This window comes from Chiloscyllium plagiosum, chromosome 27 (assembly GCF_004010195.1).
Source record: "Chiloscyllium plagiosum isolate BGI_BamShark_2017 chromosome 27, ASM401019v2, whole genome shotgun sequence".
Classification (NCBI taxonomy): domain Eukaryota; kingdom Metazoa; phylum Chordata; class Chondrichthyes; order Orectolobiformes; family Hemiscylliidae; genus Chiloscyllium; species Chiloscyllium plagiosum.
The window spans coordinates 17,968,900-17,986,529 of record NC_057736.1 but is presented as its reverse complement, the minus strand read 5'-3'; the positions used below and the strand labels follow the sequence as shown (position 1 = coordinate 17,986,529).

The 17,630-nt window shown below is 41.8% G+C and overlaps 1 protein-coding gene across 1 annotated transcript in view; it reads left to right on the top strand.

Annotated features, from left to right (window-relative positions):
• The window catches only part of LOC122563382 (taste receptor type 1 member 1-like), a 23,215-nt gene extending 18,005 nt beyond the window's left edge, over positions 1 to 5,210 (top strand). The window contains exons 5-7 of the mRNA XM_043717123.1: positions 2,498 to 2,710; positions 3,009 to 3,129; positions 4,208 to 5,210. Coding sequence (XP_043573058.1) covers positions 2,498 to 2,710; positions 3,009 to 3,129; positions 4,208 to 5,136 — 1,263 coding nt within the window. The 3' untranslated portion in view covers positions 5,137 to 5,210. The remainder of the gene's footprint in view (positions 1 to 2,497; positions 2,711 to 3,008; positions 3,130 to 4,207) is intronic.
• The last annotated feature ends 12,420 nt before the right edge of the window (positions 5,211 to 17,630 follow it).

Below are 17,630 nucleotides of genomic sequence, written 5' to 3'. Positions count from 1 at the left end.
AAAACAATGACTGCAGATGCTGGAAACCAGATTCTGGATTAGTGGTGCATCATTTGTGCCTGATGAAGGGCTTTTGCCCGAAATGTCAATTTTACTGCTCCTCGGATGCTGCCTGAACTGCTGTGCTCTTCCAGCACCACTAATCCTGAATCTGGTTTCCAGCATCTGCAATCATTGTTTTTACCACGTAAGTACTGTGGCTACAAGAGTGGGTCAAATAATCACTGCAAATCCTGTGGTGAATAGCACAACTCCTAACCTTTCCACCAACTACAAGGTGCACATCAAGAGTGTGAGGAATTACTCTGTGCTTGACTGGATGCATTGGGGTCCAACAACACTCAAGACACACAACAATATCCAGGACAATGCAGCCCATTTGATCAGCACATCGTCAGCACTGTAATCATTCATGCTCTCTACAATCGATAGTGGAGGTATCAAGGTGAACTGCAGCAACTGACCAAGTCTCCTTGAATGGCTCCTTTTAGACACTCAACCTCTACCACCTAGAAGGGCAAGGAATGGAAAGATGTGGAAATTCCATGATCTGCAACTTGCAATCCATGAAAATTGCACATGTGACCAATCATTGGAACTTTATCAGCATTCCTTCATTGAAACTGGCTCAGAATTCTGGAACACTAACAGCACAATGAGTGTTTTTTCACCACACGGAATGTGCAGTCACCATCATCTGTTCAGGAGCAATTAGGGATGAGCAACAAATGCCAAAGCTGTCCACTTTCATGAAGGTCTGAATAAAAGAATCCAGACCCACCACTCAACTTGTGCTTTTGACTGCAGCCCAATCAATAGCAATTTGGAATGGAAACTCCAACACAAACACAGCTGCGTTAGAGCATTATTTCAATGAGCCACCACACACTGCAGCACAGAGGAACTATGAAGAGCAAAGGAAAATCATCCATACAGCATATTCAAAAAGAACTGGTACCCAATGACCACAGTGCCAATTTCTCAACCACAAATCGAAACAAGCAGACAAAACGCGCCCAGAAACCCAAGCCACACTTTCCTACATCAAAGACATCTCAGAAATGACTGCCAGACTACTCAGACCTCTTGGCATCATGGTAGCCCACAAACCCACCAACACACTAAAACAGCAGCTAATGAACTTGAAAGACCCTATACAGACAACAAGCAAAACAAACGTCATTTACAAAATATCTTGCAAAGACTGTAACAGACACTACATTGGATAAACAGGTAGAAAACTACCTACCAGGATACATGAACAGCAAGTAGCCACAAAAAGACATGACCCACTATCACTAGTATTCTTTTGTACAGACGAGGAAGGACACCACTTTGATTAGGATAATACATCCATTCTAGTACAAGCCAAACAACAACATGCATGAGAATTCCTAAAAGCATGGAATTACAACCAAAGCTCTGTCAGTAAACATATCAATTTGAACCCCACCTACCACCCTCTGAGAAAAAGAACAAGAAATTACATCACCAACACAGAAAATGGCGGCACCAGCCTAAGGAAACATGAACACATAAATAGAAAGTGGGACACAACGCGGTGCTTCACCAGAGGCTCATTGATGATGTTACCTAGTATGGTGACGTAACATCTGAAAGTGAACCTTCCAGCTCAGCGAGCAAACTTACACCCAGAAGCTCAACCTGAGCTAAAAATCTTCTCAAAACTGGCTAACTCCTAGTTCTTTTTTTGGATTGCCCTATTCTTGCACAATATTAAAATAGTTGTGCTCCTGGATGGATAATCCAGAGAGCTAGACTAATGATCTGCAGATATCTGTGTTGAGAGCATGCTAGGGAAATTTAAATTCAGTCAATGAAAGGAAGTTCTAGAATTAAAAGTTGGAGTTAGCGATAGGAGCCACGAACTTGCCAGATTCTTGCAAGTATCCATTTAGTTCAATATTTAGTGAAAGAAACTCTCCTGGTTTAGTCAACATGTGACCCTAAAACCACTGCACTCCCAACTCCCCTTTGAAATATCTTAGCAAACCACTCGGCTGAATATGTAAGAACAATAACTAATGAGTTTGGATTGGTTCTTGCAGCCTGTGAGTATGTTTCTTTTTAAGAAGCCCCAGAATACTGAGATTAGTTGAGATGATTTGGAGATGCCAGTGTTGGACTGGGGTGTACAAAGTTAAAAATCACACAACACCAGGTTATAGTCCAACAGGTTTCATTGGAAGCACTAGCTTTCGGAGTGGTGGTTGTCTGATGAAGGAGCAGTGCTTTGAAAGCTAGTGCTTCCAATTAAACCTGTTGGACTATAACCTGGTGTTGTGTGATTTTTTTTACTTTGAGATTATTTGAGACATTCTCTGGTCTTATACAGACCACGGATGGAGTATGGCATTCTGAAAGGAGCTCACAAGCTACATGACAATTTGATGTGTTATTAACTGTCTAATTTTTATATGAATAGCCAAGCTGCCTAAAGCCTTTCAGCTGACCCTATCCTTGTCTTCTCTTCCAGCTTCTTGAAACTCTGAAGAGAATCAATTTTTCCCTTAACGGAGTGCCAATTTCTTTTGATGAGAATGGAAACCCTCCAACAGGATATGACATCATTTACTGGGATTGGAAAAATGAGGTCGTTTCCTTCACAGTGATTGGATCATACAAGTCCAAACCTGGACGGCTTCAAATTGATGGCTCCTTGATCAAATGGAATTCACAAGAAGGCAAGGTAATCTAGCTGAGTTCTCACTCAATATTGAGACCTGTTTCATCTTTCAAAATAATACTTCCTTTCTTAATTTCTTTCTCACCTCCTGAAGATGCTGACCCTTACTGGGGTGATGTGAGACATCTTTGGCCCTCAAGGATCTTGTCAAGCAGCCATTGGCCTAAACACAGAGATTACTTGATTTTTAAGAGATTAAAGCCATCTGAACCATTGGGAAAATTGATATCTCTTCAAAGAGTTAACATATAAAACTGATTGTTTTTAAAATTTGCAATCACTATTGTCTTGTTCCAAACAGATTCCTACTTCAAACTGTTCCGTGGAATGTGAACCTGGCCAGATAAAAGTTACCGTTGGTTTCCAAACATGTTGCTTCATATGCAAGGATTGCGTTGAGGGAACATTCCAGAATGAAAGTGGTTTGTATAAAGCAGTCCCTGCCAAGATAGTTTCTGTCAGAAAGGGGCCAGAGAAAAGAATGGAAGGCAGGGGTGGGAGAAGGGGTGGTGGGGATAAGCAATGTTAGGAGCATGCTTCCCTCTGTTAATAACGTATAATCCTCTTTCCAATTTGTCTCATGGACAAAGTCCCAGTCTTAGCCAATCCCTTCTGGAATGCAGCAGAAACAAAGGACTTTCCTGGACAGATTTATTGACAAGTTTACACAACTTGTCAGGAATTTTGATCCAACTCAAAAGATTGCAGAGACCTAGAAATGTCATCACAGAAAGAGGCCATTCAGCCCATCACACTTGCATTAAAATGAGCTCTTTAAACAGACCGATCCACAGTGTCTACATTCATTTGCCCTCTTCTGTATCTTCTTTCAAGCATTCATCAAATTTTCTTCAGCTTTTGGCCTCTGTTCGATGCTTGCAGTATTTAATACCTAATAAAACATCAGGGAACTTCATTAAAATGGAAACACATAATTTAACCCACCTCCAGACTTGATTTCTCCAACACATTTCTTACTGACTTCCTAACCTCCCCCTCTGTAGATTCCAGCACATCCAAAACTTATGTGTATCCAGGTACTACCACCCACTTCAGACCTGACTCCTCATCACTAACATACAGGTTTCAGAGCCAGTCCACGACCTTGTCTCACTCTACCTCTGTGACCTTCTCCAGCATTCCACCGCACCCCACAACACTCTGGTTGTTCTGAATCCAGAATCCGATGATTTCTCTCAAACTTTCCATTCCACTTTACTGGCAGAGGCTGTATGGTCTTTGCCACTAGAATTCTCATATCCTAACTCCACCTCCAACACAATGTAATTCTCAGTTCTCTGCTTTCTAATTTCTCCTTAAAAATCATCTTTAACCCAAATTATGATAACCTCTATAGCTCTCCTCTCAATTCCTGTTTGGTGTAAAGCAACTTCGATGTGTTTTGCTATGTTAAAGGAATTATGATGTATTGTTACTTAGGCAATGGAAAAAATCAAGCCAACTTCTTGCTCGTGAAAGTTCTTTTATCTTCTTTTACAGAGTGTATACCTTGCGACTTAAACCAGTGGTCACCCTCAAAGAGCACGATTTGCCATAATAGATATACGGTATACCTGAGATGGAATGAGAATATTTCTATTGTGATAGCTTTGGTAACAGGATTTGGACTGATACTGAAAGTATTGATTGGTGCCACCTTTGTCAGTTATTTTGACACCCCCATTGTCAAGGCTGCAGGAGGGAAATTGTGCTTTGTCCTTTTATTGGCATTATTCGTCAGCTGCAGCAGTGTGTATTCCTTCATTGGGGAACCTGGTCCTGGGATTTGTATCACTCGGAAGCTGTTATTTACAGTGGGCTACACAATTTGCCTGGCATGTCTACTCGTGAGATCTTTTCAGCTTGTGCTCATCTTCAAAATGGCTAGCAAGTTGCCAAAAGCTTATAATTATTGGGTTAAATACAATGGGCAGTACATCTTTATATTTACAATGACTGTTATTGAGATCATATCATCCTTCTCATGGATATTCTCTAAGATTCCAATTTTTGAGAGGATCAATGATATTTCCAAAACTGAAAGCATTCTGATGTGTGGTCCCACAAATCTTCTTTATTCACTCCTGTCTGTTTGTGGACCTGTTTTTCTCTGTTTGCTTTGCTTTATGTTTTCCTACCTGAGTAAGGATCTTCCCAAAAACTACAATGAGGCTAAATATATCACCTTCAGCATGGCAGTGGTCTTGATTTCCTGGATCTTCCTGTTTTTGGTGATTTTCTCCAGTCCGAACAATTTTATATCTCGTATCGAAGCAGCTGTCGTTCTTCTGAATACCTATTCCATCACTGTCGGATATTTCTTACCAAAATGTTACATCATTCTCCTCAAACCAGAGCGCAACACCACTGCGTTTTTCCAAACATGTATCCAACAATACACCAGGAACAGGGAAACTCCTCAACCATAGCATTTATCAAATTTGGTGTCCTTCACATCATCGATCATGGCTTTCCGGGTTTCTCATAGAGTCATAGAGATGTACAGCATGGAAACAGACCCTTCGGTCCAACCCGTCCATGCCGACCAGATATCCCAACCCAATCTAATCCCACCTGCCAGCACCCGGCCCATATCTGTCCAAACCCTTCCTAGTCATATACCCATTCAAATGCCTCTTAAATGTTGCAATTGTACCAGCCTCCACCACATCCTCTGGCAGCTCATTCCATACACGTACCACCCTCTGCGTGAAAAAGTTGCCCCTTAGATCTTTTTTATATCTTTCCCCTCTCACCCTAAATCTATGCCCTCTAGTTCAGGACTCCTCGATCCCAGGGAACAGACTTTTAACCTATCCATGCCCCTCATAATTTTGTAAACCTCTATAAGTTCACCCCCTCAGCCTCTGACGCTCCAGGGAAAACAGCCCCAGCCTGTTCAGCCTCTCCCTGTAGCTCAAATTCTCCAACTCTGGCAACATCCTTGTAAATCTTTTCTGAACCCTTTCAAGTTTCACAATATCTTTCCGATAGGAAGGAGACCAGATTTGCACGCAATATTTGAACAGTGGCCTAACCAATGTCCTGCGCAGCCGCAACATGACCTCCCAACTCCTGTACTCAATACTATGACCAATAAAGGTAAGCATACCAAATGCCTTCTTCACTATCCTATCTACCTGCGACTCCACTTTCAAGGAGCTATGAACCTGCACTCCAAGGTCTCTTTGTTCAGCAACACTCCCTAGAACCTTACCATTAAGTGTATACATCCTGCTAAGATTTGCTTTCCCAAAATGCAGCACCTCGCATTTATCTGAATTAAACTCCATCTGCCACTTCTCAGCCCATTGGCCTATCTGGTCCAGATCCTGTTGTAATCTGAGGTAACCCTCTTCGCTGTCCATTACATCTCCAATTTTGGTGTAATCTGCAAACTTACTAACTGTACGTCTTATGCTCGCATCCAAATCATTGATGTAAATGACAAAAAGTAGAGGAGATAGTAGCACATGCTGGGTTGTTAACAGGCAACAACAACTTGCATTTATGTAGCACTGCTGATGCAAGAAAGCATCTCACAATATTCCACAGGGGCACAATCAGACAAATTTTCACACCAAACTACATTAGGACATTTTAGAAAGATGACTTATACTAGGCTAAAGTGGTAGTGTTGCAAAGGAGGAGAATTAGTGAGATGGAATGGCTTAAGGCCTCAGTAAGACCCAAGAGCCAGTGCCCAGAAGTACATACATTTCTTCTGCAATAGTTATTATCTAGTGTAAGTTTGAGTTCCTCTGACATGAGATCAAATTTTAATGCTGACTTTTTCTGCACCATCATTGTGATTGTTCCTTCATTGCCTTTTCCCTTATCTTGTAGAACTCGTCCATCTAAACATCTTTAGTCACCCCTTCCATATAGATCGATCTTTGCACTGCTTGACTTTTGCCTTGTTATGTTTATGTAATTTGCAAATTGGGGGTCCTTACTGACTTAAATTAAGGCTAATTTGAGACCCTTCTCTAGATTATCCTTCCCTGCTCTCCCTCTTGAACCCTGTAAAATACTTAGAGGTAACAGTCAGTATGTAATGATTCTTTCAAAATGTGAGTTTTTGCTGTTTATTAGACTTTAACATCTTTCTGCTTCTGTGTATCATTAGTTCTCCAAATAAATTTGATTAAATAATTTTAACCTGTTCATCCTGGTCTGATGTTCTGCTTTTTAAAACTTAGAGTCAAACATTCTGGGTTTCCCATAGTACATTCACGAAAATTGCAGTATTCATAATAATATAAAAGAAACGCAGACTTGTATTTATGTAGCATTCATTATCGCAGGGCATTGCAAAGATTTAACAGCCTGGAGGTGCATTTTCTGTAGTAATTTGGGAAATTACTAGATAGAAATTGGGTAATACACAAGAAAGAACTCAACCCTTCACACTCCTCCCTCCCTCCCTCTGCTGAGTGTCACAGAATATTTTACATTCATCTGAGACATCAACATACATATGAAAACTTACACTGTACTTTCGTATGATCTCACCAGGGGGCAGCATATAGATTAAAAAATAGGAAGGGTTCTAGGGTTGCTCCCTGAAAGACACCAGAGGTAAATTCTGTTTTAGTGCATCTTAGTTGTCAACGAGTGCAGACAAGGAGCAAGGGTGACCTCAGGGAGTTTGTCTTTGACACAAATGTAGGATGTCATTTGTGATTTTGATAAGAGCTTTTTGGGTACTCTGGCAGTGGTGGAAACCTGAAGAGAGGATATTAAACATGGATAAACCTCAACCACAATAGTTACTGGCTCTAGGATGGTTTAGCCCATTTTAGTAAACTCTGTGTAAGTAATTCTCTGTTTACAGTTAGATAATTAAGAATGGTACCACGTGAAAGCAGTTCCATCCAACACGACAGCGGTGAAGAGATTTCAGAGAAGGATTCTTAAAAATTAGGTTTGTTCATGGGATATTAACGTCACTAATTGCTCTTGAAATGGTTTGGTAAGCTGCTTTTTGAAGTGTGACAGTCCACATGGTCTAGGTACACTCACATTGCAGTCAGGAAGAGAAATCTAAGTTTCTGATCCAGATACTGAAGGAATGGTTATACACTTCCTGTTTTATTGGCTAGCCAGCTCACTGCTGCATGAACGGCTGCTCATAATGAAGTTTATGGCCACCATCTATTTTAAGAGTAGGAAACTATGTAGCTGGTTTGTTCTAGTGTGTTTCACTTTCTGGACTAACTAGAAAATCTCTTGTAGTTAATAAACTGTAGATGATTGTATGTTAACAGCTAGTTACAGGGTAGGGAAGTTAGTTAGCTTGGTTTGCTATGCAGAGTGAGTTCAAGTTCCACACTGGCTGAGGTTAGCATGAAGGATTCTTCTTGTTAACCTTCCACCTTACCCAGGTGTGGGGACCCTTAGGTTAAACCACCACCAGTCATCTCTCTTTAATGACAGAGCAGCCCTATAATGACTTTACCTTTATGCTGAAATGATAAACACGGTTATTGAGATTATGAGGAGGACCAAATATTAGCTCTAACTCCTTTGAGATCTCAAGCTTTCCTGGCCACAAGTTTACACAACATTACCATAGTGGGAGTGCTTATGACAGTCATCAGTATTAACCCTTTCAGACCCATGTACATTCTTTCCAAGTCAGGATGGTGTGTGGTTTGAAAGGGAACTTCCATGTGGTGGTGTTAATTTCCCTCCAAACTACACCGTGTGGTCAATCTTGCCAACGAGTGCAGACAAGGAGTGAGGGTGACCTCAGGGAGTTTGTCTTTGACACACCCATGTAAGATGTCATTTGTGATTTTGATAAGAGCTATTTGAGTTCGCTGGCAGGGGTGGAAACCTGAAGGAAGGATATTAAACATGGATAAACATCAACCACAATAGTTACTGGCTCTAGAATTGTTTGACTGTCTTGATTAATTTTGGATGTGACATGATGAAGGAGAACCAATTGCTGTCTGTGTAAGCAGAACCGTTGAGCAGAATTGCAAGGTCAACTTTAACTTTGTTTACACACTGAGCTATTTCCAATAGTCACCTATAGATGGCAGTGATGGGACAGCTTTGCACCAATGTAATATGCTTTTTCACCATGGCAACCATAATACTAATGATGCAGAATTGCAGATCACCCCAGGGCCATATGTGGAAATGTAACTGGATAACACTCTTTCTTCCCATGAATAACAACTGAAATGCAGACTAGTCACTCGCTCTCCTATTGGTCCTCAGATTTTCAGTTCTTTCTGTCTTTTCTTTTTGTCTCAAGAAAGTTCCACATGTTCTCAGATTTTATTGCTGTGCAGCTTTACAACTGCTTTTCCAATGTTTCGATTTCAAATTTTGGTATCAAGTTAGCACAACAATAATAATTTTGCCAGAGATAGGCACTATTCTCAGCACAATAACCCCACACTGCTCCATTCATAACAAAAACTTTGTAATAATTTCCTGAGATAACTGTTTCCCCAGTGCAGCCGCACCTATCCTTTTGCTTTGGAAATTATGTTAAGATTTGAGAATGAAGGAGAATGAAGAATAAACAAAAGACAAACAAAAGGAGAAGAGGAAAATAATATTAATTTGTTTAGGTTTCTCTGTAGAACAAGAGGACTAAAGACAAGACAGTCACTAATACATCCAGTGAAGAACATCATTAAAATTTCATTCATAGTGTCATAGAGTCATAGAGTCATACATCACAGAAACAGAGCCTTCGGTCCAAATGGTGCATACCAGCCAGATATCCTAAATCTAGTTCCATTTGCCAACATTTGGTCCATATCTCTCAACCCTTCCTATTCATATACCCATCCAGATGCCTTTTAAATGTTGAAATTGTTCCAGCCTCCACCACTTCCTCTGACAGCTCATTCCATACACTCTCTCTGCATGAAAAAGTTTCCCCTTGAGTCCCTGTTAAATCTTTCCCCTCTCAGCCTAAACCTGTGCCTTCTACTTTTCGACTCCCCTACTCTGGGAAAAAGACCTTGGATTCACTCTACCCATGCTCCTCATGATTTTATAAACTTCTAAAAGGTCACTCCTCAGCCTCTGATGCTCAAGGAAAAACAGTCCCAACCTATTTAGTCCCTGCCTAAACCTTCCAACCCTAGCAAATACCTTGTAAATCTTTTCTGAACCTTTTCAAGTTTAACAACGTTATTGAATCATGATATGGAGACACCAGTATTGGACTGGGGTGGACGAAGTTAAAAATCACACAACACCAGGTTATCGTCCAATAGGTTTATTTGGAAGCACTAGCTTTCAGAGCACTGCACCTTCATCAGGTATCTAGTGGGGCAGGGATTTATGTGTCTTATGATCTTGCCCCAATAGTTACCTGATGACAGAGCAGCGCTCTAAAAGCTAGTACTTCTAAATAAACCCGTTGGACTATAACCTGGTGTTGTGTGATTTTTATCATTGAATTACACAGTTTTGGTACATTTAAGGAGAGGAGGCTTGGCTCATAGACAATAGAGCATAAACAAATTCCTGAAGGTTTCAGCACATCACATACCCTTACATCCATCCATATCATTCTTTGCCTCTCAACATCAATTTGAAAACAAAAAGACTCATTGTCCAGTAGCTGTGCTTAAACTGCCTGCTGTATTTTCCCCCATCTCCAATGTTTTTACAAAGTGAAGAAGAAAATTACAATATTTGAGAAGAAAATTTTGAAATCAAGGGATTTTCAAATCAACAAGCACGATGGGCTGTAATGTTTAACCTTGTATTTAATGATCATTTAACAGTCTCATACAGCAGGGAGAAGAAGCAATGGACAAAGAGTTAATTGAATGGGAGAAGCTCAAGTGAAATACAACAGAGCAGATGGGTGAATTAGCTTTGTTTTCTTGTAGATAAAGCTTTCTGTCCTGTTTTCTTCCACCTTCTAAATGTTACTTTTGGTATCGTAGATTCATCCTTGTGAAGACGAACCTCCTCAGCCAAAGGGTTGTGAATCTGTGGAACTCTCTGTCCAATGAAACAGTTGAGGCTACCTCATTGAATGTTTACAAGGCAAAGATTCTTGAATAGTAAAGGAATTAAGGGTTACAGTGAGTGAGTGGGTAATTGGAGCTGTGTCCACAAAAAGATCAGCCAGGATCTTATTAAATGGTGCAGCAGGCTTGATGGGCCAAATGGCCTACTCCAGCTCCCATTCCTTATGCTCTTATGTCTTCTTTTGCCATAATTATGGCAGGTTTGTGGTTAAACATAGCCATGATGTGGAACACTCAATGTTTAAAGTGCCAGTTAAACTAATTACTACAGGATCATCCTGATTGAAATAAACCAAGTGACCATGCAGCATTTTAATTCCCAACATAATCCACACAAACTCCAAATGAAAACTGAAGCATTTCTTATGCCCTCCGAACATCCCAAAGTGCTTTATAATTAATTCAATGCTCAACGTAAGGTATTAAACCGAGACCAAGTTTGCTCAGTTAGATGTAAAAGGTTCCATTCAATAATGAGCTGAGACATTATCCCCAGTCACTTGGCCAAGATTTATCATTAATTTGCTATTTGCGGGATTTTGCCGTGTGGAAATAAGCCACCATATTTCCTACTTTACAACAGTGATTACACTTCAAAAGTACTTTGTTGGCTGTAAAGCACTTTAGGATGTCCTAAGGTCATGAAATATACAAATGTGAGTCCGTCTTTTCTATGTAAAGGCAAGTTACTGTTAATTGCAAACACACTTTGGCAGCAGCTAGTTTGGAGGAACAGAGAACAGGAACTTTGGGAAATGAGGCATTACCCATTCAAGACAATTGATTGGCCAAGAGCCAACCATTTGGCATTTACAAAGTAGCACAGCATGGTTTGTGTCTCAGCTGTTTGCGTCGTGTCTGACCCTAGATTTCTTCGGGTGCTCGTAAGTACGAAGGTCATAGAGGTCCTGAGACCAGACACTGCTGCCTCCTTCCAGACTCCTTCAGGGTGATTATGCAGGCATCTTAGAAGCGTAAGCTTTTCGATACATTCCAGACAGTGTCAGCTAAGGAGCAGAAGGTAACGTAAGCAACCACAGTTCCATCTCCAGACGATGCTTGCAAAACAAGTGCACTGTTTTACAGTTTAGACAACAGTCATGTAAAATTATTTATGTTCTGGTTTTAACCTAACCAGCTCAGCGACAGCACTTGACTCATAACCTGCCTGGTTTTATGCTCCACAGACCTTCAATCCAAACCCAGCCCTGTTCTCGCCGGCTGGCTTGAGTTAAATTGGAGCTGTAAATTTTGTTTCCTTTGTTGATTTTTCCCACAGTTCTCCCTCTCTTCCTGTCCTGCACCTTTCTAACTCTACAATCCCAGTTCTTGTGAAAACCACACTGGCTTCTGGTTATAGCAACACCTTGATTTTAATATTCTCATCCAGAGGTTTCCAAATCTAACTGAGCCCTCGCTCTTCCAAACTTGAAACCTATACCGGGCCCGCAACCATTTGAGATCTCTGAGCTCCTCCAATCCGGGTCTCTTGTCTCTCTCCAGTTTTCATTAGTCTGTCAGTGTTAATCATAGTTAAAAATCATACAACACCAGGTTATAGTCCAACAAGTTTATTTGGAAGCTCTAGCTTTCAGAGTGCTACTCCTTCATCGGATAACTAGTAGGGCAGGATCATAAAATACAGAATTTATAGCAGAAGATCACAGTTTTAATTGCATGGCACTGTGATGTTTTGCTATAAATTCACTGTCTGATGATCCTGTCCCACTAGTTACCTGATGAAGGAGCTAGTACCTCCAAATAAACTTATTGGATTATAACCTGGTGTTGTGTGATTTTTAACTTTGTCCACCCCAGTCCAACACCGGCTCCTCCACATCAGTGTTAATCATGCCAGGGAAACTTAAGCTTGCCATTTGCTCTGAATGACCTCCTTGTTTAAGACTGGGCATCAGAATCTGAGAAATACCCCATGTCCAAGAAATTCTATTGGCCTGCAATAACCATTATGGCACATTCATTACAGGTGTTTTTGCGCTTCATTCTGTACTGGCAACCATCATGTCATGCTGCAGCTGGGGCACTGTGTGCTCAGGAATAGGACCCAGTCCATTGAATCGACCAGGCTGCATCTCTGAGCTCTTTGCTTACTGTTGTATTGTTCCCTCACTGTGAGCCTACTTGGGAGCTCACAGCATCATTGCCTTGCCTTGTTGTGCTGATATATGTTTTACCCCTTCAACCAGAGACATCATGGTTAATATTACTGATGTCTTACAATGCTGTCTAGCACAGTCACAAAACCAGGAAGCTTGTCACATTGTCAGCAAAATAGACTTCGCTCAGGGGTCCCAGCTCAGCAGGTCATGGGCACCCTCCCACACCCGTCAGGCAGCTCCTTGGGGTGGTCAGAGTCAGGATCATCTCAGAATGATTCAGCAGCTGAATGTTGGGAAGCCCATTGCTCAGCTTTACCCTCTCTGCCCTGCGGAGGGCTGTTTTTCTTCTGGAATGAGAGAGAGGCAGGATTTACGGATGATGGAAGTGGGTTGCCCAGTGTTACTGTTGGCACAATGGGGAGGTGCCCCGGGTGAGTGAATGGGCAGCGCAGAGGGCCGGCAGGGTTCATGGTGTTGGGGATTGGGTGAGTGAGGACAGGTGGGAAAAATGCTGTAGATGTTAGAGAGAAAGTTCGAGAATAGCAGGTGGGTGTGGTAGCAGGAGACAGAGTGAGTGAGGTATTGGAAACAAAATGGTGGCACTCACCCTGGTGAAGGGGAGAAGGGCACTGACATTGTTTCCTTCACTGGTGCGTATTTTCCCAGGTGGCTGAGACCCTACTGTCCCAGATTGAAGCCAATTTGGCATGACCTGGTATCAATGGCCACTGTGCTGGTCCTGTGGGAAGATGAAGTCCCTCCAGGTGACAACTTACCCCTGTCTGCCGTGTCTGTGGCAAATGTCAGGAACTGTGCAAGGCAGCTCGGGACTGACAGCACGTGTCCAGGTGCACAGTGGGCTTTTGAAGATGGCGTGGGTGCACAGCATGCTGGTCAATTCCAGCCTAACCCGACAATGGGGAGTGATTCCAGGAACAGTGGATGATAAGGTGAGTGTGAGAAACTCCATAGGAAGACAGCAGATAATTAGTGAGGCAAATTTGGTACAACATAGGGAGAGGATGCAACATTCCTTCGGGTGACAATGCTTCCAAAAATGTGATGCAATGACAAAAAAAAGTAAGGTTGAGCCTTGGATGTTTGACAAAACTCTGACAAATCAAAGTGAGTGAAAATGGAGTATTGAAGCTGTTAACAGGGCAGGAGGCTTCCAACCTATTTTAAAAATATCACAAAACCCATTAACAGCAGGAGACAGGAACTTAAATTCCATGTGCCTTTATTTGGCCCATTAATGCAGCCTTCGCTGATACTGGAACACATAGCACAGGAGCAAAGATTTTATCCATATCATGTGTCCAATTATAGATTCATTTGAGGAAATAGGTGACAGGTGAAATTTTAAATCCACAATTGGAGATGTTGGAGAGCAAGAGCCTGCAGTGTTGGCTTGAAGCCAGACAACCAGGAATCTGTGGCTGCAGGCCCGGGAAGGGAGAGTGGGGGTGGGGGTGGGCGGGGGACGAGGGAGGTCAGTGTGGTGCATGGGCACTTTAAGAGCACACACTCTGTGGCGTGGATTTGCTATGACATTCCAACATGTTGTCACCATGTCAACTGTTTTTCACCATTTGTTTCTCAGACTCACAGCTATTTCTAACAGTCCATGCCAGGACTTAGTAACTATTCCTGCAGCAAATTAATCTGCCGGGTAAGTTACAACAAAAAACATGTCTTAATGGACAGACCTAAGGGCATCATAGTATAGTACTGCATGGGAGGAGGCCACTTGGCCCATTGAATCTGTACTGACTTGTGTAGAGAGCAATCCATCTTCCCTCCCTATAAACATTTATTTTTAAGGCATTTACCAATTTCCCTTTTAAAAACTTGTTTCCACTGCAGCCCCCGGCGCCCCCCCACCCCCAACCCCCAACCCTCACCCCACTTTGTGTTCCAAATCATACTTTCAATTGTAAATGCAGGAAGAGGTAGATATATCACAGCCTGTGAAATCTCCAGCAGTTTGACTGAATCCTCTGATGTATACAGGGAAGATAGCAGCAGGTTACTGTGTGCCATGACAGCCCAACAGGATCTTGTTGTGCTAAAATCGTCAACTGTTACATTGAACATCCCAGTGAATACGTGCAACAGGCAATGTGCAAGGCTACAGAAAAGATGAACCAAGGAATTTTATAGCACAAGAGGAGACCTTCAGCCCACCATGCCTGATCTGATTCTTGGAAAAGTGCTTCCCAATTTAACCCAAATCATAAAGTCCTGAAACAAAAACAGTAATTGCTGAAAAAGCTCAGCTGTTCTGGCAGCATCTTTGGACAGAAATCAAAGATAACGTTTCGGGTTGACTCCAATCCTAGTTTTCATAGAATCCCTTCAGTGTGGAAACAGGCCCTTTGGCCCAAAACGTCCACAACGACCCTTCAAAGGGTAACCCACCCAGACCCATTCCCCTACCCTACATTTATCCTTGACTAACACACCTAACCTACACATCCCTGAACACTATGGGCAACTTAGCATGGCCGGTTCACCTGACCTGCACATCTTCGGATTGTGAGAGAAAGCCGCAGCAAACCCACACAGACACGGAGAGAATGTGCAAACTCCACACAGACAGTCGCCCGAGGCTGAAATCAAACCCAGGTCCTTGGTGCTGTGAGGCAGCAGTGCTAACCACTGAGCCTCCGTGCCACCCCCAGTTTTCATCACCCCTACCAGTTTTGCCCATGCCTTTGGCTGCCTTAGGCATTAGCACTAAAATTTATTCACCAAAACTCTCCTTTTTTAAGATACTCTCTGATCAAGATTTTCCTTCTCTCCTAATATCTCCTTTCGTGGTTCAGTTCAAATCTTACTGGATTATACTCTTGGGCTACTTTAATTAACACAACTGAAAGAAAAGGTTCGTGACAAAAAAAAAGACTTTTTATAAAGTATCCAGTCCTCTGCATGTGAGAAACCTGATTTGAAATGTCTTTTAAGAAACAATATGATCCTTTTAATCACTTCATTAGTGTACGCTAGTCAGTTTCTTAGTGAATTATCTACGTAACAAATTGTGAAACGTGCCAACAAGTGCCTATGTTTCTTGGAAAAGTAAATGCAATTTGAAGGGACTTCTTGAATCAAGACAGTTGACAGAATTGCAACCTGATGCACGGTCAGTTTTGTGGGACTGACCAGGCCATAGAGTCATAGGGTTATATAATAATTACAGTGCTAAAGGAGGATGCCTGACCTGTTGTGTTTACAGTCGAGACTGTGGTGTTGGAAGAGCACAGCAGGTCAGGCAGCATCGAGGAGCAGGAGAATCGATGATTCGGGCATAGGCCTTTCATCAGGAATTCTCGATGAAGGGCTTATGCCCGAAATGTCAATTCTTCTGCTCCTCAGATACTGCCTGACCTGCTGTGCTCTTCCAGCACCACAGTCTTGACTCTGATCTCCAGCATCTGCAGTCCTCACTTTCTCCTGTTGTGTTTACTCTGGCATTCTGCAAAAGGAATCACATTTCCCTGCCTTTTCCCCATAGCCCTTAATCATTGTTTTCACTTTTATTAATTATCTAATTGCCTTCTGAAAGCCACAATTGTATTTGCCTTCACCACATGCTTAGGCTGTGCACTCTGCATCCTGACTACTCACTGAATAAAAATATTTCTCATCTTACCTTTGTTTCTTTTGCTATTTATCATAAATTGGTGTCATCTGGTGCTTGACTCTTCCACATCAAAAACAATTTCTTCTATCTGTCTACTCTGTCCAGGCTCCATATGTGTTTGAACAATTCTTGTCAAATTTTCCTTTCAACCTTCTCTTGGAAGAACAGTAGTTGAACAGATTTTAAACTGGTCCATAAGATAATTGCAAATACCGAAATAAGTATGTTCAAATGCCAACCTTTTGCATTTAAAACTCCTTTCATCGATACCACAGACTTCAGGGGATTTGTGCTGGAATCTGGATGCAGAACCCATAGAAACTTTCCTCAAAATGATAATAACAAGTCAAGCAACATAAGATGTGTTAATGTTTTGGGCTGATGATATAGCTGACAAATATTGAGTGGTTGTTGTATAGAGCATTGGTTCTGAAAGAGTTAATGTTGACGTCACCTTAGGTCCTCCCAATCTGATGATGTCTTTTGGGTGAAAAACAGGCAGTCTTGTGTGAGATCTCAATGGAGACAAACATGGCATGCTTGGCTTCTGTTAATTGTAAATGTAAATTAATGGTACTGATTGCTATCTCGCAACAAACGGTACCTCTTTATGTAAGACGGATGCCTCTTCTTGTTAAGACTATGGAGTGGCCTGTTTTCTACCACTGATATAGACCCCAGACCCCAATCACAAGCAAGAGTTGATTCATTACCAGAAAATATGACATACTGGTAAAACAATATCAATGATCAAAACAGTGGTAACCATTTGCAGAGGCCAGGGAAGAGCAGAGGGGAGGAAATAACAGATAAGATTGGTCCGTGAAAGACCAGGAAGTCAAAATAATTAACTATCTTTTAAAGCTGTACCTTCACCTGCCTTGCGACTGAGTTCAGGAATTCTCTTCACAAATCTTTCGACTACAGTTCTCCCCTTAAAAAGGTTCCTTAGCACCTACACCTTTAACCAAGTCTTGTCTGATAGTTGTTTCTGTGAAGCACCCTGGGCAATATATATCCCCTCACCAACATCATCAAGAACCATTCGTTAATCATTATGTACAGTTAATAAGTTTGCAGATGACACCAAAATTGGAAGTGTAGTGGACAGCGAAGAGGGTTACCTCAGATTACAACAA